Below are 22,871 nucleotides of genomic sequence, written 5' to 3'. Positions count from 1 at the left end.
TTGATAGGACTGGTGCAGGTGAAGAGTGAGGATAAGCAAAGGCTGATTATACTAAGTGCATTTGAAGTGTAATAATTTGCCAGGTGTTTTTCTACTCATCATCTCATTTGAACTTTATAGTAGTCCTAGTAGGTAGGCAGATACAGAAACCAAGTCTCAGAAATGTAAAATTGTCACTTTGAGTCATGTAATCTCCTAGAAGAAAAAGTAGATCTTGAGTACAGTACCATCTGATTCCATCCAGACCTCTTCTTCCCACCCTTAGCTTATTGTCTCTGCCCCTTTCTTGGTAGTAAGGCTTTTAGGAGTCAACCCCTCCTCTCCCTGGGAAGAGTGAGCCCTTACAGACCAAGGGCACAGAGCTCCCAGCCTGGTAATTATATATCCAGCCATTGTACTTTTTTTTAATGTTTATTTACTTATTTATTTTGAGAGAGAGAAAGAGCAGGGAAGAGGCAGAGAAAGAGAATCACAAGCAGGCTCTACACTGTTAGTGCAGAGCCCAACATGGGGCTCAATCTCACGAACCATGAGATCATGATCTGAGCTTACACTTAACAAACTGAGCTACCCAGGCACCCCTAGCCATTGTACTTCTTAAGTCATCCTTCTCTGTGAGAACTGTTATTCATATACAGTAGTATTTACTCATGGTAATAGTAGGAATCATAGTAAGAGTAGAAATGTAGTAACAGATAACACTTCTGTGGGGCTTACCTATGTGCCAGCCATTGTTCTAAGAATTTACACGTGTTGATTTACTGCTATGATTATGATTATCCTCATTTCACAATTGAGGAAATAGAGACACAGAAAGGTTAAGGAATTTGTCTAAGACCATGTAACTGTAGAGTCAGAAACTAAGCCCAGGTTCTGACTCCTAGTCCCAACTTTTAACCATGTTACTTCTTGTAAACTATACACAAGAATAGCTGAATATGACACTAGGTATTAGGCAAAAACTGTTTTACCATTCTGTAATAAGAAATACGAATTTGATTTTAATAGAGGAATTCAGATTAGATATTTTTAGAATTCACTTTAACAAGAAAACAATGTTGTCAGTTTACCAATTGGTTCATTTTCTGGGCTCATATAAATTGTTAATATAATGTATTCAATTGAATAAATACTATTTCTTGAGCACTTACGGTATGCCTTGGCATGAGCTAAGCATTTTATGTGGATTAACTCATTTAATCCTCACTAGAATCTTATGATATAGGCACTGTTGTTGTCCCTCTTTTATAAATGAGAATATATTGAAGCTTTGAAGTAGCAACATGCCCAAGGTCGCTCAACTAGCAAGGATAAAGCTGAGACTTGAACTCAGCAATCTAACTTCAGAACCAACACTCTAATATTTAGCTAGCCACTTCTACAATTTCAAAATTATTTATGATTCCAGAAATGTTCCACATTATCTCTGTCCACTTCTGGTGGTTTTCCTGAAATATAATTACTGTATTTTTTTTCCATCTAGGTTTATGTTCCAGATGAAAATAATGCTATTTTGGGAAGAAATACAAATAAGCAACTTTTTGAAGGTTTGACAACTGGACTTCTCAAAGTCAGTGCTGTGGTTTTTAGCTGCCTGATTGCCAATCGACCAGATGGAAACAGCCAGCCAGATACACCAAAAATATCGACACAGGAAATGAAAAACAAACCCTCACAAGGTGATACTTTTAACAGTCGAGTTCAGGACCTCATCAGGTAAAATTGCTAGACTTCTTCAAACTTTCTTCTTTAAAAAAAAGTTATATTAAAATAATTTAAATCTCAAGGGCCATATGATGGCATGTTCTCATGATACCGTCCATAAATTCTTGGCAATAAATACACTACATTTTGTACCACAGAGAAGAAAAATCCTGTTAATGAAAAGCAATACAGTTAGAGCTCATCTGTCATTATTGATATTTAGATATTTGATATTAGAATATGTAGTGTCCAAGCTTTTATAACTTTCTTGCTGTCAACTATTCCCAAATCAAGAATTTCTGAGAATTCTCCTATTTCAGGTCATCTCTTGTTTTAAATTTGATTTGGACTTAAAACAGTAATAGCTACCATTTATGGAGCACTCATTATGTGTAAGGTATTATAATGTAGTAGAGGCTTTGCAGCCCTTGAAGTGTAGGATTTCTAATTTAGACTTTGTAGGTGGTGAAAATGCTCAGGGAGGTTAAGTGCTTTGCCTAAGTTTATTTAATAGATAGATTTACAAGTAAGTAGGAGATTTGAGATTGGAACTCAGGTCTTGCCGGACTACCAAAACCTGTGTGCTTTGCACTACACAAATGTAGCAATTTCTGACACCTGTTCAAGGTCAACCCTGCTGAGGTCACCTTTTCTCCAGGGAAATTTACTCCTGTTTTGACATCTGAACTCTTTTTTCCTCATGCATCTTGAATCAAGTAGGACATTTAATTTCCCAATAGGGTTCCATTTGGTGTTAATCATTTACCTGCCCCACCTATCTGCAGCTTTTCTGTGATCAGCACTGATCTCCAGTTTGAAAAATCCATGAAATTTGTTGCTCTGAAGCTTATGGTAGGTTAATAGAAAAGAGAATGCCTTCTTCTTCATTTGTCTCAAAGCAGTTCTTATATTTCTGCTGGTTTCTTGTAGTGCTTTCTTGGGAACAGTTGTTTCATTCAGTATCTTTCTTACCCTTGATTATTTTGTTCACATATCCCTTCCATCTGCCTGCCCTCTCTCCCCAAGCATATTTATTGCTAGAAAGTACTAGGTCCTTTGGGTCTACAACGATTTATCTTATAGCACTTAACTTTTCTTTTAATTTTTTATATTAAATATAATTTATTGTCAAAGTGGTTTCTATACAACACCCAGTGCTCATCCCAACAGGTTTTTTAAACTTTTTTTAATGTTTATTTATTTTTGAGAGAGTGAGAGAGAGACAAAGCAGGATCGTGGATGGGGCAGAGAGAGAGGGAGACACAGAATCCGAAGCAGACTCCAGGCTCTGAGCTGTTAGCATAGAGCCCAACATGGGGCGCGAACTCACGAACCTTGAGATCATGACCTGAGCTGAAGTTGGATGCTTAACTGACTGAGATACCCAGGCGCCCCTACAGCACTTGACTTTTAACCTCCCTGGACTTTCTCTCATTTGCTTTATCCCATTCAATTTCCCCATCTCCTTTGGTCACTGTAGAACCTAGCTCCTCGGTTGATAAATGCTATTCTGTCCCTACATTCTCCCTTGGGCTACTGTGTGATGCAGCAACCCTGCATTCTCATCCAGGCAACATAGCCACAGCCTTGCCCCCAAGCGCTTCAGTGTAATTCTAATGGGCTTTCCGGGAGAAAGGACATACATTTTCACATATATTATTATATATTATTATAGTTACCAGATCCTCTATAAAGGAGGAAGGTATTAGGGAAGAAATAACAGTGGTAATCTCCCAAACCAAATAACTCAGGTAACTTAAAAAGACTGATTGATAATTACAGCCTTTCAGAACAAAACTCTGCCACTGTTTCTCTGACTTGAACCACTTCTGCTGAAGGTTGTTTTCTTATAAATAATGCATTGTTAGTTGATTGATGATGACTTTGTGTAGAACCACAAACTATATTTTGGATCAGAAGCAAACAGAACATGTCTAATTATTTCCATGCTTGCTCTCTCACCTTCTCAGATATAAACTAACAAGAAATCTCACTCCACTCCCTGCCATTACTTGGGAGTTTTTTTGTCAGCTTATATCTGTAGAGTTGTAAAACTGGACAGAAAGTTCCAACAGTCTTTGGTGCTCTTCTCTAGCCTATACTCCAGAAGTAGAGCTGGAGCCGAGCACACTACCCTGACATATGTCCCTTTCTTCTCGTGTGATATAAAAGAGGCCAGAGGATATATAACAGAGATGGTAATAACAGTATTTATTCTCATTATTTTACATGGTTCAGTCAAGTGTCTAGATCTAAGAGATTCTCAAATATATATCAGTTCATACTATGGTCACCTGTAGCACTTTGTGCTAGATACCATACAAGGTCCTAGGAAACAAAAAACAAACAAATGGCACAAGAACAGCCACTCAGATCGATGGAACAGAATAGATAACCCAGAAATGGACCCACAAACATAATGGCCAACTAATCTTTGACAAAGCAGGAAAGAATATCCAATGGAATCAAGACAGTCTCTTCAGCAAGTGGTGCTGGGAAGACTGGACAGCAACATGCAGAAGAATGAACCTGGACCACTTTCTTACACCATACACAAAAATAAACTCAAAATGGATGAAAGACCTCAATGTAAGACAGGAAGCCATCAGAATCCTCGAGGAGAAAGCACGCAAAAACCTCTTTGATCTTGCCTGCAGAAATTTCTTACTCAACACGTCTCCAGAGGCAAGGGAAACAAAAGCAAAAATGAACTACGGGGACCTCATCAAAATAAAAGGCTTCTGCGCAGCAAAGGAAACAATCCGCAAAACTAAAAGGCAACCGACAGAATGGGAGAAGATACTTGCAAATGACATATCAGATAAAGGGTTAGTATCCAAAATCTATAAAGAGCTTATCAAACTCAACACCCAAAAAACAAATAATCCAGTGAAGAAATGGGCAAAAGACATGAATAGACACTTCTCCAAGGAAGACATCCAGATGGCCAACCAACACATGAAAAAATGCTCAACATCACTCACCATCAGGGAAATACAAATCAAAACCACAATGAGATACCACCTCACACCTGTCAGAATGGCTAACATTAACAACTCAGCAACAACAGATGTTGGTGAGGACGTGGAGAAAGAGGATCTCTTTTGCATTGTTGGTGGGAATGCAAACTGGTGCAGCCACTCTGGAAAACAGTATGGAGGTTCCTCAAAAAACTAAAAATAGAACTATCCTATGACCCAGCAATTGCACTACTAGGTATATATCCAAGGGATACAGGTATGCTGTTTTGAAGGGACACATGCATCCCCATGTTTATAGCAGCACTATCAACAATAGCCAAAGTATGGAAAGAGCCAAAATTTCCATTGATGGATGAATGGATAAAGAAGATGTGGTATATATATATATATATACAATGGAGTATTATTTGGCAATCAAAAAGAATGAAATCTTGCCATTTGCAGCTACGTGGGTGGAACTAGAACTAGAAGGTAATATGCTAAGTGAAGTTAGAGAAAGACAAAAATCATATGTCTTCACTCATATGAGAACTTTAAGATACAAAACAGATGAACATAAGGGAAGGGAAGCAAAAATAATATAAAAACAGGGAGGGGGACAAAAACATAAGAGACTCTTAAATATGGAGAACAAACAGAGGATTAATGGAGGGGTTGTGGGAGGGGGGATGAGCTACTCATCTACTCCTTAAATCATTATTTATTGCACTATATGCTAACTAACTTGGATGTAAATTTAAAAAATAAATAAAAGTAAATAATAAATAAATAAATAAATAAATAAATAAATAAATGCTACTCTCTTAGCAACTTCCAAGTATGTAATACAGTATTGTTAACTATAGTCACCGTGCTGTACATTAATCCCCAGAACTTAGTCATATTATAAAGTTTGTACCCTTTAATAACATCTAATTTTCCCTAGCCCCTAGGCCTTAGTAACCACCATTCTACTCTCTATTTCTAGAAGTCTGGCACTTTTAGATTCTACTTATATGTAAGTGAGATCATACAGTATATATCTTACTGTCTGACTTATTTTACTCAGCATAATGTCTTCAGGGTCCATCAGTGTTGTTGCAAATGGAAGGATTTCCTTCTTTTTTTGGATGAATAATATTCTATTATACACACACACACACACACACACACACACACATCACCCATTTGCTTTATTCATTCATCCATTATAGTCACTTAGAGTTGTTTCCATGTGTTGGCTATTGTGAATAGTGCTGCAATGAACATGGGAGTACAGGTATCTCTTTGAGATAGTGACTCATTTCCCTCATATGTATACACAGAAGTAGATTTGATGGATTGTATGGTAGTTGTGTTTTTAATTTTTTGAGGAATGTCCCTATTTTCCACAGTGGCTATACAAATTTACATTCCCACCAAAAGTGTACGAGGGTTCACTTTTCTTGACATCCTTGCCATAATTATCTCCTGTCTTTTTGATAATTGCTGTTCTAACAGGTTTGAAGTGGATCTCATTGTGGTTTTGATTTGTACTTTCCCTGATAATTGGTGATGTTGAGTGTCTTTTCCTGTACCTGGTGGGCATCTGTATGTTCTTTGCAAAAATGTCTATTTGGGTCCTTTGCCCACTTTTTAATCAGATTATTTGTGTTTTTACTATTGAATGGTAAGAGTTCCTTATATATTTTGGATATGAACCCCTTATCTGGTATACCGTCTGCAAATATTTTCTCCCTTTCAATAGGCTGCCTTTTCACTTTGTTGTTTCCTGTGCTGTGCAGAAGCCTCTAAGGTTGAGGTAGTCCCACTTGTTCATTTTTGCTTCTGTTTCTTATCATATGCAAAAAAATATTTGCCAAGTCCAATGTGAAGGAGTTTTTCCCTGTATTTTCTTCTAAGAGTTTTATGGTTTGAGGTCTTACACTTAAGTTTAATCCATCTGAAGTTCATTTTTGTGAACAGTGTAAGATAGGAATCCAATTTCATTCTTCTGCAAGTGGCTATTTGTACCAGCACCATTTATTGAAGACACTGTCCTTTCCCCGTTGACTGTTCTTGGCTCCCTTGTCAAAAATTTGTGGACTGTACATGCATGGGTTTGTTTCTGGGTTCTCAGTTCTGTTCTGTTGATCTCTGTGTGTTTTTATGCCAAAACCATACTGTTTTGGTTATGATAGCTTTGTAATTAGTTTGAAATCGGGAAGTGTAATGCCTCCAGCTGTGTTCTTCTTTTACAAGGTTTCTTTGGCTCTTTAAAGTCTTACTAAAGCACAGTCCTTTTCATCATATCCAAGTAGATATTTATGTCTTAAAACAGGAAAATCAAACTGTGAAACCAGAAGGCAAATAGATGATTCCAAGTCACTAACTGATACCTGTCTTTTGGAATCAAAAGTTATCAAATGAAAGGCATCTATTGAAGAAGTTATAAAACTGTACTTTAGCACTTTCCTAGCCAACAAACCCTCGCCTCATATCAGAATATAGCATAGGCCCATCAGGCTGCACAAATTCAAAACTGAACACATAATCTTTTCACCCAGAGGAGCTCCTTTTCCTGTGTGATTTGTCCTTCTCAGTGGCACTGATATCCCAGTTACTTAAGCCAGCAATCTGACCACTGTCAAACACTCCTCACAGAGACTATTTCACCAAATCAATATCCAATTAAGTCTTTAGTATTTACTCAGTAGAGACAGACGTGCCCTGGCGAGAAGAGCAAGTAGCACCTTAATGTCTGGGGCTCAACCGAGGGTGTGGCTCCCTACGGTGCAAGCTGAACCACCTTGGAGTGTGGAGACACAAAGGAATCTAGATCCAAGTCACCTCTTTCCCACTTTTGGAGCTCGATGTCTGGCCTGCCTGTCTGGCTCTTGAGGAGAGACCTGGGAAGATGCCTGGGTAGGAGGATGCTGGGCTCACCTTGTCCTGCTGATTCCATCCACATCTGCCTAAACACCCAGAAAACCACCAGACCTAGCAGAACAGATTCTCCAGAGCCAAGCGTAGACAAGAGGCCCACGATAGAGGGTAGGAAGGGCAGAGAGGCAGTGCATGCTATACAGACAGGCAGGTGGGAGCCGGGGCGGTGGAGGGGCAGCCCTCCAGGCAAAGAAGAACCCCTGAAGTCTGGCTTGCAAAAGCAGAGGGGCAGACTCCATGAGTTCTGACAGCCAGCAGGACTTAACATCTGGAATGTTAAAAGTCAACAGCTCTGCTCTCGTGGAGTGGGGAGGGCAAGGGGATGCCAGGAGGGAGAGTTGTTGAGCCCAGAAGACAGAGCTCAGCTCAACGGGGGGACAAAGGTGCTGGCAATCGCCATCTCCCTCTCCCATCCCCCAGCCGAAATTCCAAAGGGAACCAGTTCCCATCACCAAACTTGCTTGCACCAGGCAAACACCCAATGCTATGCTTCTGTGGGTCCATCCCTCCAACTGACCTGCCTCCCTCCTGGTGCTGCAGGGCCCCTCCCGCAGGGGACCACCACCAACAAAGCTAGCTAAGCCTACCCCTTCCACCCCTATGCACCTTGCAGATCCACCCCATCTAATAAGCCCTTGGCCAGATCCCATTGAAGCAGCACAAGCCTGACAGTGTGCAAACAGCCGAGACAGGGGCCACACCACCCCACAGTGAGTCCTGCCCCTGGGAGGGGGGAAGAAAAGGTACACACCAGTCTGACTGTGGCCCTAGCGGTGGGCTGGGGCAGACATGGGATCTGACTGCAGCCCCACCCACCAACACAATTACCCCGGGCAGCACAGGGCAAGTGCCCTGCAATTTGGAGCTACCGCAGGGACTACCCAAAGTGATGAAACAGAAGAATTCTCCTCAAAAGAAACTCCAGGAAGTAGCGACAGCTAACCAATTGATCAAAGCCGATTTAAGCAATACAACGGAACAAGAATTTAGAATAACAGTCATAAGGGCGCCTGGGTGGCGCAGTCGGTTAAGCGTCCGACATCAGCCAGGTAACGATCTCGCGGTCCGTGAGTTCAAGCCCCGCGTCGGGCTCTGGGCTGATGGCTTGGAGCCTGGAGCCTGTTTCTGATTCTGTGTCTCCCTCTCTCTCTGCCCCTCCCCCATTCATGCTCTGTCTCTCTCTGTCCCAAAAAAATAAATAAACGTTGAAAAAAAAAAAAGAATAACATTCATAAAATTAATCACTGCGCTTGCAAAAAGCATAGAGGACAGCAGAGAATCTATTGCTACAGAGATCAAGGGACTAAAAAATAGTCACAAAGAATTTAAAAATGCTATAAATGAGGTGCAAAATAAAATGGAGGTGGCCATTCTACAGATTGAAGAGGCAGAGGAGAGAATAGGTGAATTCGAAGATAAAGTTATGGGAAAAGAGGAAGCTGAGAAAAAGAGAGAAAAAAATCCAGGAGTATGAGGGGAGAATTAGAGAACTAAGTGATGCAATCAAACGGAACAATATCCGTATCATAGGAATTCCAGAAGAAGACGAGAGACAGAAAGGGGCTGAAGGTGTACTTGAACAAATCCTAGCTGAGAACTTCCCTGATCTGGGGAAGGAAGCAAGCATTGAAATCCAAAAGGTGCAGAGAACCCCCTGTAGACATAACTTGAATCGATCTTCTGCATGACATATCATAGTGAAACTGGCAAAATACAAGGATAAAGAGAGAATTCTGAAAGCAGCTAGGGATAAACGGGCCCTAACATACAAAAGTAGACACATAGGGGAGTGCCAAACCTACCTATTGAAACTTGGCAGGCCAGAAAGGAATGGCAGGAAACCTTCAATGTGATGAACAGAAAAAATATGCAGCCAAGAATCCTTTATCCAGCAAGTGTGTGATTCAGGACAGAAGGAGAGATAAAGGTTTTCCCAAACAAACAAAAACTGAAGGAATTCATCACCACTAAACCAGCCCTACAAGAGATACTAAGGGCGACTCTGTGAGTAAAATGTTGCAAGGACCACAAAGTAGCAGAGACATCACTACAAGCACGAAACCTACAGACATCACAATGACTCTGAACCCGTATCTTTGAATAATAACACTGAATGTAAATGGACTAAATTCTCCAACGAAAAGACATAGGGTATCAGAATGGATTAGAAAAAACAAGACCCATCTATTTGCTCTCTATAAGAGATTCATTTTAGACCTGAGGACACCTTCAGATTGAAAGTGAGGGGATGGAGAACTATGTATCATGCAACTGGAAGTCAAAAGAAAGCTGGAGTAGCCATACTTTTATCAGACAAACTAGACTTTAAATTAAAGGCTGTAACAAGAGACGAAGAAGGGCATTATATGATAATTACACAGTCTATCCATCAGGAAGAGCTAACAATTATAAATGTCAATGTGCCGAATACGGGAGCCCCCAATTATATAAAAGAATCACAGACATGAGCAACCTTATTGGTAAGAATGTGGTAATTGCAGGGGACTTTAATTCTCCATGTACAACAATGGAGAGATCATCTACACACAGGATCAATAAAGAAACAACGGCCCTGAATGATACATCGGATCAGATGCACTTGACAGATATATTTAGAACTCTGCATCCCAAAGCAACAGAAGATACTTTCTTCTCGAGTGCACATGGAACATTCTCCAAGATAGATCACATACTGGGTCACAAAACAGCCCTTCATAAGTATAAAAGAATTGAGATCATACCATACACACTTTCAGACCACAATGCTGTGAAACTTGAAATCAACCACAGGAAAAAGTTTGGAAAACCTCCAAAAGTATGGAGGTTAAAGAACACCCTACTAAAGAATGAATGGGTATGGGGCGCCTGGGTGGCGCACTCGGTTAGGCGTCCGACTTCAGCCAGGTCACGATCTCGCGGTCCGTGAGTTCGAGCCCCGCGTCGGGCTCTGGGCTGATGGCTCAGAACCTGGAGCCTGTTTCCGATTCTGTGTCTCCCTCTCTCTCTGCCCCTCCCCCGTTCATGCTCTGTCTCTCTGTCCCAAAAATAAATAAACGTTGAAAAAAAAATTAAAAAAAAAAAAAAGAATGAGTGGGTCAACCAGGCAATTAGAGAAGAAATTAAAAAATATATGGAAACAAATGAAAATGAAAATACAACAATCCAAACGCTTTGGGATGCAGCAAAGGCAGTCCTGAGAGGAAAATACATTGCAATCAGGCCTATCTCAAGAAACAAGAAAAATCCCAAATACAAAATCTAACAGCACACCTAAAGGAAATAGAAGCAGAACAGCAAAGATACCCCAAACCCAGCAGAAGAAGAGAAGTAATAAAGATCAGAGCAGAAGTAAACAATATAGAATCTAAAAAAACCTGTAGAGCAGATCAATGAAACCAAGAGTTGGTTTTTTGAAAAAATAAACAAAATTGAAACACCTCTAGCCAGTCTTCTCAAAAAGAAAAGGGAGAGGCCCAAATAGATAAAATCATGAATGAAAACGGAATTATTACAACCAATCCCTCATAATACAAGCAATTATCAGGGAATACTATGAAAAATTACATGCCGACAAACTGGACAACCTAGAAGAAACGGACAAATTCCTAAGCACCCACACACTTCCAAAACTCAAACAGGAAGAAAGAGAAAACTTGAAAAGACCCATAACCAGTGAAAAAATTGAATCAGTCATCAAAAATCTCCCAACAAATAAGAGTCCAGGACCAGATGGCTTCCCTGGGGAATTCTACCAGACATTGAAAGCAGAGATAATACCTATCCTTCTCAAGCTGTTCCAAAAAATAGAAAGGGAAGGAAAACTTCCAGACTTATTCTATGAAGCCAGCATTACTTTGATTCCCAAACCAGACAGAGACCCAGCAAAAGAAGAGAACTACAGGCCAATATCCCTGATGAACATGGATGCAAAAATTCTCAACAAGATACTAGCAAATCGAATTCAACAGCATATAAAAAGAATTATTCACCATGATCAAGTGGGATTCATTCCTGGGCTGCAGGGCTGGTTCAGTATTCACAAATCAATCAATGTGAGACATCACATTAGTAAAAGAATAGAAAAGAACCATATGATCCTGTCAATCGATGCAGAAAAAGCATTTGACAAAATACAGCATCCTTTCTTAATAAAACCCCTCGAGAAAGTTGGGATAGAAGGAACACACTTAAACATCTTAAAAGCCGTATATGAAAAGCCCACAGCTAATGTCATCCTCAATGGAGAAAAACTGAGAGCATTTCCCCTGAGATCAGGAACATGACAGGGATGTCCACTCTCACCGCTGTTGTTTAATACAGCGTTGGAAGTTCTAGCATCAGCAATCAGACAACAAAAGGAAATCGAAGGCATCAAAATTGGCAAAGATGAAGTTAAGCTTTCACTTTTTGCAGATGACATGATACTATACATGGAAAACCCGATAGACTCCACCAAAAGTCTGCTAGAATTGATACACGAATTCAGCAAAGTTGCAGGATACAAATTAAGGTACAGAAATCAGTTGCATTCTTATACACTAATAATGAACCAACAGAAGGACTAATCCCATTCACAATTGCACCAAGAATCATAAAATACCTAGGAATAAACCTAACCAGAGATGTAAAAGATCTGTATGTTGAAAACTGTAGAAAGCTTATGAAGGAAATTGAAGAAGACACAAAGAAATGGAAAAACATTCCGTGCTCATGGATTGGAAGAATAAATATTATTAAAATGTCAATACTCCCCAAAGCTATCTCCACATCCAATGCAATCCCAATCAAAGTTGTACCAGCATTCTTCTCGAAGCTAGAACAAGCAATCCTAAAATTTGTATGGAACCACAAAAGACCCCGAATAGCCAAAGTAGTATTAAAGAAGAAGACCAAAGCGGGAGGCATCACAATCCCAGACTTTAGCCTCTACTACAAACCTGTAATCATTAAGACAACATGGTATTGCCACAAAACAGACATGTAGACCAATGGAATAGGGTAGAGACTCTCCAGAATTTGACCCACAAAAGTATGGCCAACTAATCTTTGACGAAGCAGGAAAGAATATCCAATGGAAAAAAGACAGTCTCTTTAACAAATGGTGCTGGGAGAACTAGACAGCAACATGCAGAAGAATGAAACTAGACCACTTTCTTATACCATACACAAAAATAAAGTAAGAATGGATGAAGGACCTGAATGTGAGACAAGAAACCATCAGAACCCTAGAGGAGAAAACAGGCAACAACCTCTTTGAGCTCAGCCATAGCAACTCCTTACTCGACACATCTCTGAAGGCCAGGGAAACAAAAGCAAAAATGAACTATTGGGACCTCGTGAAGATAAAAATCTTCTGTACTGCAAAGGAAACCATCAACGAAACTAAAAGGCAACCAACGGAATGGGAAAATACATTTGCAAATGACCTATCAGACCAAGGGCTAGTATCCAAAATCTATAAAGAACTCACCAAACTCCACACCCAAAAAACAAATAATCCAGTGAAGAAATGGGCAGAAGACATGAATAGACACTTCTCTAAAGAAGACATCCACATGGCCAACAGACACATGAAAAGATGCTCAACATCACTCCTCATCAGGGAAATACAAATCAAAACCACACTGAGGTACCACCTCACACCGGTCAGAGTGGCTAAAATGAACAACTCAAGTGACTACAGATGCTGGCGAGGATGTGGAGAAACGAGGAACCCTCTTGCGCTGTTGGTGAGAATGCGAACTGGTGCAGCCACTCTGGAAAACAGTGTGGAGCTTCCTCAAAAAATTAAAAATAGATCTACCCTATGACCCAGCAATAGCACCGCTAGGAATTTACCCAAGGGATACAGGAGTGCTGATGCATAGGGGCACTTTTACCCCAATGTTTATAGCAGCACTTTCACCAATAGCCAAATTATGGAAAGAGCCTAAATGTCCATCAACTGATGAATGGATAAAGAAGTTGTGGTTTATATGTACAATGGAATACTACTTGGCAATGAGAAAGAATGAAATATGGCCTCTTGTAGCAATGTGGGTGGAACTGGAGAGTGTGATGCTAAGTGAAATAAGTCATGCAGAGAAAGACAGATACCATATGTTTTCACTCTTATGTGGATCCTGAGAAACTTAACAGAAGACCATGGGGGAGGGGAAAAGTTACAGAGAGGGAAGGAGGCAAACCATAAGAGACTCTTAAATACTGAAAATAAACTGAGGGTTGATGGGGGGTGGGAGGGTGGGGAAACGGGTGATGGGTGTTGAGGAGGGCACCTGTTAGGATGAGCACTGGGTGTTGTATGGAAACCAATGTGACAGTAATTTGCATATTTGAAAACAATCTTTAGTACTTACTGATTCTGCCTTGTCACTATCTCTCAGATTTATGACCTTTGTTCTATTGTTATGTCTTTAAGTATTCAGGTTCTCTTGTGATAGCAGATAGCTTGGCTCTCTGTTTCTCTCTCTCTTCTCCTTTTCAAAATAATTTATTTTTCCTAATTATAAAAGTAATGTGTGCTCAATGAGAAAAACAATTTGTTAAATCAGAAAAGAAAAATGGGTATTTTTGTAAAAACACAAAAATTTTCTTTAATTCCTCCACCCAAAGATAATGACTGGGTTGGTTTTGGTGTACATACATGTGGTGGTTTTATAAAAAATATTGTAGGGGCGCCTGGGTGGCGCAGTCGGTTAAGCGTCCGACTTCAGCCAGGTCACGATCTCGCGGTCCGTGAGTTCGAGCCCCACATCAGGCTCTGGGCTGATGGCTCAGAGCCTGGAGCCTGTTTCCGATTCTGTGTCTCCCTCTCTCTCTGCCCCTCCCCCCTTCATGCTCTGTCTCTCTCTGTCCCAAAAATAAATAAACGTTGAAAAAAAATATTGTAATACTTGTGTATATTGTCTTATGTATTTATTTTTCTAAATAGGAATTTGCAAATTACTTTTTGCTGGCTTTCCAATTGTTTGTTTATGTAGTAGTGATTTGTTTAATGTAACCTATTGTTACTCTGTAGGTTTATTCTAGTTTTTTACTACAGATGCCACTTTGAAGAACATCTTTGTACACTCATTTTTCCCTGCAACTGATTGTTTTCTTAAAATAAATGTTGAGAAGTAGAATTTCTGGGTCAAACAATTGCAGTAAGGGTTTTTGTCCATATTGCCAAATTGACCTACACAAAGATTAACTATGAATATGTTCTTGCACCCTCAGTCTACACAATATGTCATCACTCTTTTGAGTCTTAGCCAAATTGAGAGGTGAAAATATTTTTATAGTAGTGACATTGAACATTTTTAAATGTTTATTGGCCATTTCTATTTTTTTGTGAGTTGCCTGTTCTTTTACTTTGCCCATTTTTCTACTAGTGATTTTGAGTCTTTAATTGTAAAAGCTCTTCTTATATTAAGAACATTGGGCACATGAACATGTGAAGAAGCAGCAGAAGGGCACCATCTGAAAACCAAAGAGAGAGTCCTCAGAGGAGTTCAACATTGTTGGTACCTTGATCTTGGACTATAAGCCTCCATTACTTTGTTGAGATATGAATAGAATGCACTAAAATATCACTTACCATCATATACTGTGAAATGGAAATACAATGCTGCAGATGATGCTTCTGCTTATTTGGAGCAGTGTTGATTCCTTGTAGTAGGTCTCTGTTTATAAGATCTTAGTTCTTTACTGTGGAACTGACTGTGTCATTGAACAGATGGCAACATAGGTTCCTGCCAACTTCAGTCCCCCCCACCATAGAAGGCCAACTAACAGCTATCTATAGATAAAGACACCAGTGTGAAAACCCCAGAAATTGGGGGTGGGTGAGTCTGAAGAACCCTCCCTGGACTTCAGAGACCAAGAAGGACTGCATTAGAAGGGTGAAAGGAGGGGCACCTGGGTGGCGCAGTCGGTTAAGCGTCCGACTTCAGCCAGGTCACGATCTCGCGGTCCGTGAGTTCGAGCCCCGCGTCGGGCTCTGGGCTGATGGCTCAGAGCCTGGAGCCTGTTTCCGATTTTGTGTCTCCCTCTCTCTCTGCCCCTCGCCCGTTCATGCTCTGTCTCTCTCTGTCCCAAAAATAAATAAACGTTGAAAAAAAAAATTTAAAAAAAAAGAAGGGTGAAAGGAAAAACTAACACTCTGATCACATCACCTCTTCCCCAGGCTGGCCACTGAGAGGGTCTCGGTAAGCTTATAGTTTCTCCAATGTGAAAAGAGAACCCAAAGTGGATGTCCAGGTCTTCCAGTGTTGTGGGACACTTCCCAGGAAGCCCACTTGGGTTTTGCCTCATGAAGATCATAGGGGTAATCTGCAGGGTTCAACCATTGAGAATCAACTTGAAAGGGAGAAGGGGGGGTAGGACTGACAGCAATAAGCATTCAAATCCTGGTGAACTGCACTCCAGCTTGCAGTGATACCTGAGCAGACATCCCAGATAGCATTTCTGCCTATTCATAAAGCTAAACCTAGATAGCCCCCATCTTGGCAAGGAGCTTAATTGGCAGTTCTGCCTGATTTGGTTCCTCAGTCTCAGGCTGTACTGGCTGTAGAGCCTGTTCTATAGCCCCACCAGGACAGAGAAGCAATTTTAATCCCTGCCCAACTGCTCAGCATCACCTCCAGTTTTGACCAGCCAGAGAACCCATGCAGCCACAAAGCCCATCCTACAGCCCTGATCAGGCAGGTAGCCAAGCCAACAGCCCTACCTAACTGTTGATCATAGCTTCTGGCCCCACACATTACCAGGAAACCTTAACAGTGACCCTGGTAAATCTCAAAGCATAGCCTACAGCGCCACCCAACTATGAGATAGATCTGGGAGTCCCTCCCAACCAGAGAACCCAGCTGGCAACCTTGCCCAATATCAGAGCACAGCCAGCAGCCCACGTGAAGTCCAGCCTGCGGCCCCACCCAACATTAAGGCACAGCGTTTAAAAACATGGAAGGAAAAAACTGTCAACCAAGAATGCTGTAACTGTGACAATGCTGCCCTTCAGAAATAAAGGAGAAATAAAGACTTTCCCAAACAAAACCTAAAGTTCACCTCCACTAGACCTGCCTTATAAGAAATGCTAAAGGGCATTATTCAAGCTGAAATAAAAGGAGGATAGTAACAAAAGAAGGTGGATGTGTAATAGTCACTGGTAATTGTAAATATATAGTCAGAATCTGAATGTCTGATATTGTAATGTTGGCACATAATTCACTTACAAGTGTAGTTTAAAAGTTAATCAAGGGGCGCCTGGGTGGCTCAGTCGGTTAAGCATCCGACTTCCGCTCAGGTCATGATCTCCCGGTCCGTGAGTTCAAGCCCCGCATTGGGCTCTGTGCTGACCGCTCAGAGCCTGGAACCTGTTTCAGATTCTGAGCCTCCCTCTCTCTCTGACCCTCCCCCATTCATGCTCTGTCTCTCTCTGTTTCAAAAATAAATAAACGTTAAAAAATTTTTTAAAAAATAAAATAAAAATAAAAGTTAATCAAATGTATTAAAAGTAACCATAACTACAATTAGTTGTCATTTGATGCACACTATAAAAAATATAAATTATAACATCAGTAACCTCAAATGTGAGCAGGGGAGAAGTAAAAGCATAGTTTCTATATGCTATCAAACTTACAAAGGAAAACCTGTAGTAGATACACAGAAGATTATTATAAAGGAGTCAAATCATACCACAACAAAAAGTTATCAGATCACAAAGGAAGAGAGCAAGAAGCAAGGAACAAGGAAAGTACAAAACAGTCAGAAAACAAAATGGCAATAGTAAGTCCTTACTTATTAATAATTACTTTAAGTGTAAGTGAATTAAATGCTCTAATCAAAAGACAGAGTGGCTGAATGGATTAACAAAACAAGATGCAATGATATACTGCCTATAAGAGACTCATTTTAGCATTAAGGACATACATAGAGTAAAGGGATGGAATAGATATTTCAAAGAAATGGTAATAAGAGAAAGTATGGGTAGCTGTATTTATATCCAACAAAATAGACTTTAAGCTAAAAATAGTCAAAAGAGACAAATAAGGTCATTATATAATGATAAAAGGGTAGTCTACTAAGAAGATGTAACAGTGGTAAATATTTATGTGCCCAACTCTGGAGCAAAAATTCTCAACAAAATACTAGCAAACCAAATTCAACAGCACATTAAACGTCTCACACACTTAACAATATTATCAATACCTATGTGCCAACTGATAACATTTTTCAGTAACTGATAACACTTTTTTATAGTGCATTAGATCTTTTTTCTTATTGGTAAGAAACCAAATGTTGCAGGTACAGCTAACTCCCCATCGTCATCCCTTTCACCTTACTCCTCAGGAAGAAAATCACTATGTTAGTTTGTGTATATCATTCCCATTAATGTTTGTGTGTGTGTGTGTGTGTGTGTGTGTGTGTGTGTGTATGATTATGTATGTATATATATATATATGTACAATCATATAATCATATACATACACATACGATTTTATATAAACATTATGTATAAAAATATGTATGTGTCAGCATATAGATGGGTCTTGTTTTTTTATCCATTCCAGTGCCCTGTGTCTTTTGACTGGAGCATTTGGTCCATTTATATTTAGAGTGATTATTGAAAGATATGAAATCAGTGCCATTGTGTGGCCTGTAAGTTGGTGTTTCTGGTGACATTCTCTGGTCCTTTCTAGTCTTTGTTGCTTTTGATCTTTTTTTGTTTTATTTTGTTTCTTATCCACTCAAAGAGTCCCCCTTAAAATTTCTTACAGGGCTGGTTTAATGGTCACAAACTCCTTTAGTTTCTGTTTGTCTGGGAAACTTTTGATTTCTCCTTCTATTTTGAATGATAGACTTGCTGGATAAAGAATTCTTGGCTGCATATTTTTCCAATTCAGAATGTTGAATATATCCTGACACTCCTTTATGACCTGCCAAGTTCCTGTGAACAGATATGCTGTGAACCTGATCTGTCTTCCCTTGTAGGTTAAGGAGATTTTTTTTCCCTTGGGGCTTTTATAATTCCTTCCTTGTCTGTGTATTTTGTGAATATGCCTTTTTGATGATCAATTTTGTTGAATTGAATGGGAGTTCTATGTGCTTAATGGATTTGGATGTCTGTGTTCTTTCCCAGATTAGGAAAGTTTTCAGCTATAATTTACTCACATAACCTCCTGCCCCTTTTTTCTCTCTCTTCATCTTCTGAGACCTAAAGACACCTGCAGATTTAAAGTAAGGGAATGGATAACTACCTATCATGCTAATGGACATCAAAAGAAAGCCAGAGTAGCCATACTTATATCAGAAAAACTAGATTTTAAAACGAAGACTGAAACAAGAGATGAAGAAGGGCATTATATCATAATTAAGGGATCTATTCACAAGGAAGGCCTAACAATTGTAAATATTCATGCCCCCAACCTGAAACACCCAAATATATAAATCAACATAAAACATAAAGAAACTCGTTGATAATAATACCATAATAGTAGGGGATTTTAACCCCGCACTTATAGCAATGGACAGATCATCTAACTAGAAAATCAACAAGGAAACAATGGTTTTGAATAACACACTGGACCGGATGGAATTAAGAAATATATTCAGAACATTTCACCCTAAGGCAGAAGAATACACTTTCTTCTCAAGTGCACACCAAAAATTCTCCAGAATAGATCACATAGTGGGTCACAAATCAGCCCTCAACAAGTACAAAAAGATCGAGATCATACTTTGCATATTTTCAGACCACGGCACTATGAAATTCAAAATCAACCACAAGAAAAAATTTGGAAAGACCATGAATACTTGGACATTAATGAACATCCTACTAAAGAATGAATGGGTTATCCAAGAAGTTAAAGGGAAATTAAAAAGTGTAAAAAGTACACAGAAGCCAATGAAAATGAAAACACAACAGTCTAAAACCTCGGGGATGCAGCAAATGTGGTCATAAGAGGGAAGTATATAGGAATCCAGGCCTTACTAAAGAAGGAGGAAATGTCTCAAATATACAACCTAACCTTATACCTAAAGGAGTTGGAAAAAGAAAAGTAAAGCCCAAAACCAGCAGAAGAAAGAAATAATAAAGATTAGAGCAGAAATTAGTGATATCACAATAGAAAATAAACAAACAAAAAAAAAACAAAAACAAAAACAGGACCAGGAACTGGTTCTTTGAAAGAATTAACAAAATTGATAAACCCCTAGCCAGACTGATCAAAAAGAAAAAGGAAAGGACCGAAATAAAATCACAAGTGAAAGAGGAGAGATCACAACCAACACTGCAGAAATACAAGCAATAATGAAAGAATATTAATGAGCAATTATATATATGCCAACAAATTGGGCAATCTGGAAGAAATGGACAAATTCCTAAAAACATATAAACTACCTAAACTAAAACAGGAAGGAACAGAAAATTTGAACAGACACATAACCAATAAAGAAACTGAATCAGTAGTCAAAAATCTCCTGAAAAACAAGAGTCCAAGGCCAGATGGCTTTCCAGAGGAATTCTACAAACATTTAAAGAAGAGTTAATTCCTCTTCTTTTGAAGCTATTCCAAAATATAGAAATGGAAGGAAAACTTCCAAATTCATTCTATTAGCCCCAGCATTACCTTTATTCCAAAACCAGACAAAGACCCCACTAAAAAAGAAAACTACAGACCGGTTTCCCTGATGATCATGGATGCAAAAATTCTCAACAAGATACTAGAAAAACGAATCCAACAATACATTAAAAGAATTTTTCACCATGATCAACAGGATGTATTCCTGGTCTGCAGGGCTGGTTCAATATCTGCAAATCAATCAATATAATACATCACGTTAATAAAAAAAAAAAGGATAAGAACCATGTGAACCTCTCAATAGATGCAGAAAATGCATTTGACAAAATATAGTATCCTTTTTTTGGTATAAACCCTCATGAAATTAGGAATAGATGGAACAAACCTCAAGATCATAGAGGCCACATATGAAAGACCCACAGCTGATATCATCCTCAATGGAGAAAAACTGAGAGCTTTCCCCCTAAGGGAAAGCACTTTATCAGATATGTCATTTGCAAATATCTTTTCCCATTCCGTCGGTTGCCTTTTAGTTTTGTTGATTGTTTCCTTTGCAGTGCAAAAGCTTTCAATCTTGATGAGGTCCCAATAGTTCATTTTTGCTTTTAATTCCCTTGCCTTTGGAGATGTGTCGAGCAAGAAATTGCTGCGGCTGAGGTCAAAGGGGTTGTTGCCTGCTTCCTCCTCTAGGGTTTTGATGGTTTCCTGTCTCACATTCAGTCCTTCATCCATTTTGAGTTTATTTTTGTGGATGGGGTAAGAAAGTGGTCCAGGTTCATTCTTCTGCATGTTGCTGTCCAGTTCTCCCAGCACCATTTGCTAAAGATACTGTCTTTTTTCCATTGGATGCCCTTTCCTGCTTTATCAAAGATGAGTTGGCCATACATTTGTGGGTCAAATTCTGGGTTCTCTATTCTATTGGTCTATGTGTCTGTTTTTGTGCCAATACCATACTGTCTTGATTGCAGCTTTGTATTAGAGGCTAAAGTCTGGGATTGTGATGCCTCCCACTTTGGTTTTCTTCAATATTACTTTGGCTGTTTGGGGTCTTTTGTGGTTCCATACAAATTTTAGGATTGCTTTTCTGGCTTTGAGAAGAATGCCGGTGCAATTTTGATTGGGATTGCATTGAATGTATAGATTGCATTGGGTCGTGTTGACATTTTAACAATATTTATTCTTCCAATCCATGAGCACGGAATGTTTTTCCATTTCTTTGTGTCTTCTTCAGTTTCCTTCATAAGCTTTCTATAGTTTTCAGCATACAGGTCTTTTACATCTTTGGTTAGGTTTATTCCTAGGTATCTTATGGTTCTTGGTGCAGTTGTAAATGGGATCAGTTTATTTCTCTTTCTGTTGCTTCATTATTGGTGTATAAAAATGCATCCGATTTCTGTACATTGATTTTGTACCCTGCGACTTTGCTGAATTCGTGTATCAGTTCTAGCAGACTTTTGGTGGAGTCTGTCGGGTTTTCTGTGTAAAGTATCATGTCATCTATGAAAAGTGAAAGTTTGACTTCTTCTTTGCTGATTTTGATGTCTTTTATTTCATTTTGTTGTCTGATTGCTGAGGTTAGGACTTCCAACACTGTGTTAAACAACAGTGGTGAGAGTGGACATCCCTGTCATGTTCCTGATCTCAGGGGAAATGCTCTGTTTTTCCCCATTGAGGATGACATTAGCTGTGGGCTTTTCATATACGGCTTTTATGATGTTTAAGTGTGTTCCTTCTATCCCGACTTTCTCGAGGGGTTTTATTAAGAAAGGATGCTGTATTTCGTCAAATGCTTTTTCTGCATCGATTGACAGGATCATATGGTTCTTATCCTTTCTTTTACTAATGTGATGTATCACATTGATTGATGTGCAAATATTGAACCAGCCCTACAGCCCAGGAATGAATCCCACTTGATCATGGTGAATAATTCTTTTTATATGCTGTTGAATTTGATTTGCTAGTATCTTGTTGAGAATTTTTGCATCCATATTCATCTGGGATTTTGGCCTGTAGTTCTCTTCTTTTGCCTAGTCTCTGTCTGGTTTGGCTATCAAAGTAATGCTGGCTTCATAGAATGAGTCTGGAAGTTTTCCTTCCCTTTCTATTTTTTGGAACAGCTTGAGAAGGATGGGTATTATCTCTGCTCTCAATGTCTGGTAGAATTCCCCAGGGAAGCCATCTGATCCTGGACTCTTATTTGTTGGGAGATTTTTGATAACTGATTTAATTTCCTCACTAGTTATGGGTCTGTTCAAATTTTCTATTTCTTCCCATTTGAGTTTGGGTCATGTGTGGGTGTCTAGGAATTTGTTCATTTCTTCCAGTTTTGTTGGCATATAATTTTTCATAGTATTCTCTGATAATTGCTTATATTTCTGGGGGATTGGTTGTGATAAATCCATTTTCATTCATGATTTTATCTATTTGGGTCCTCTTTTCATTTTGAGAAGTCTGGTTAGGGGGTTATCAATTTTATTTATTTTTTTCAAAAAACCAACTCTTTGTTTCATTGATCTGTTCTACTGTTTTTTTGGATTCTATATTGTTGATTTCTGCTCTGATCTTTATTGTATCTCTTATTCTGCTGGTTTTGGGGTGTCTTTGCTGTTCTGCTTCTATTTCCTTTAGGTGTGCTGTTAGATTTTGTATTTGGGATTTTTCTTGTTTCTTGAGATAGGCCTAGATTACAATGTATTTTCCTCTCAGGACTGCCTTTGCT

The 22,871-nt window shown here is 39.3% G+C and overlaps 1 protein-coding gene across 7 annotated transcripts in view; it reads left to right on the top strand.

Moving 5' to 3' along the window:
• SCAPER (S-phase cyclin A associated protein in the ER) overlaps positions 1 to 22,871 on the top strand; it is a 521,436-nt gene that overhangs the window by 431,494 nt on the left and 67,071 nt on the right. For all 7 annotated transcript variants that reach the window (XM_045058993.1, XM_023255046.2, XM_023255044.2 and 4 more), the window contains one exon: positions 1,484 to 1,716. In XM_045058993.1, coding sequence (XP_044914928.1) covers positions 1,484 to 1,716 — 233 coding nt within the window. The remainder of the gene's footprint in view (positions 1 to 1,483; positions 1,717 to 22,871) is intronic.

Source organism: Felis catus, chromosome B3 (genome assembly GCF_018350175.1).
Source record: "Felis catus isolate Fca126 chromosome B3, F.catus_Fca126_mat1.0, whole genome shotgun sequence".
Classification (NCBI taxonomy): domain Eukaryota; kingdom Metazoa; phylum Chordata; class Mammalia; order Carnivora; family Felidae; genus Felis; species Felis catus.
The sequence above is the reverse complement of the archived record's forward strand: the minus strand, read 5'-3'. Positions and strand labels throughout refer to the sequence as shown.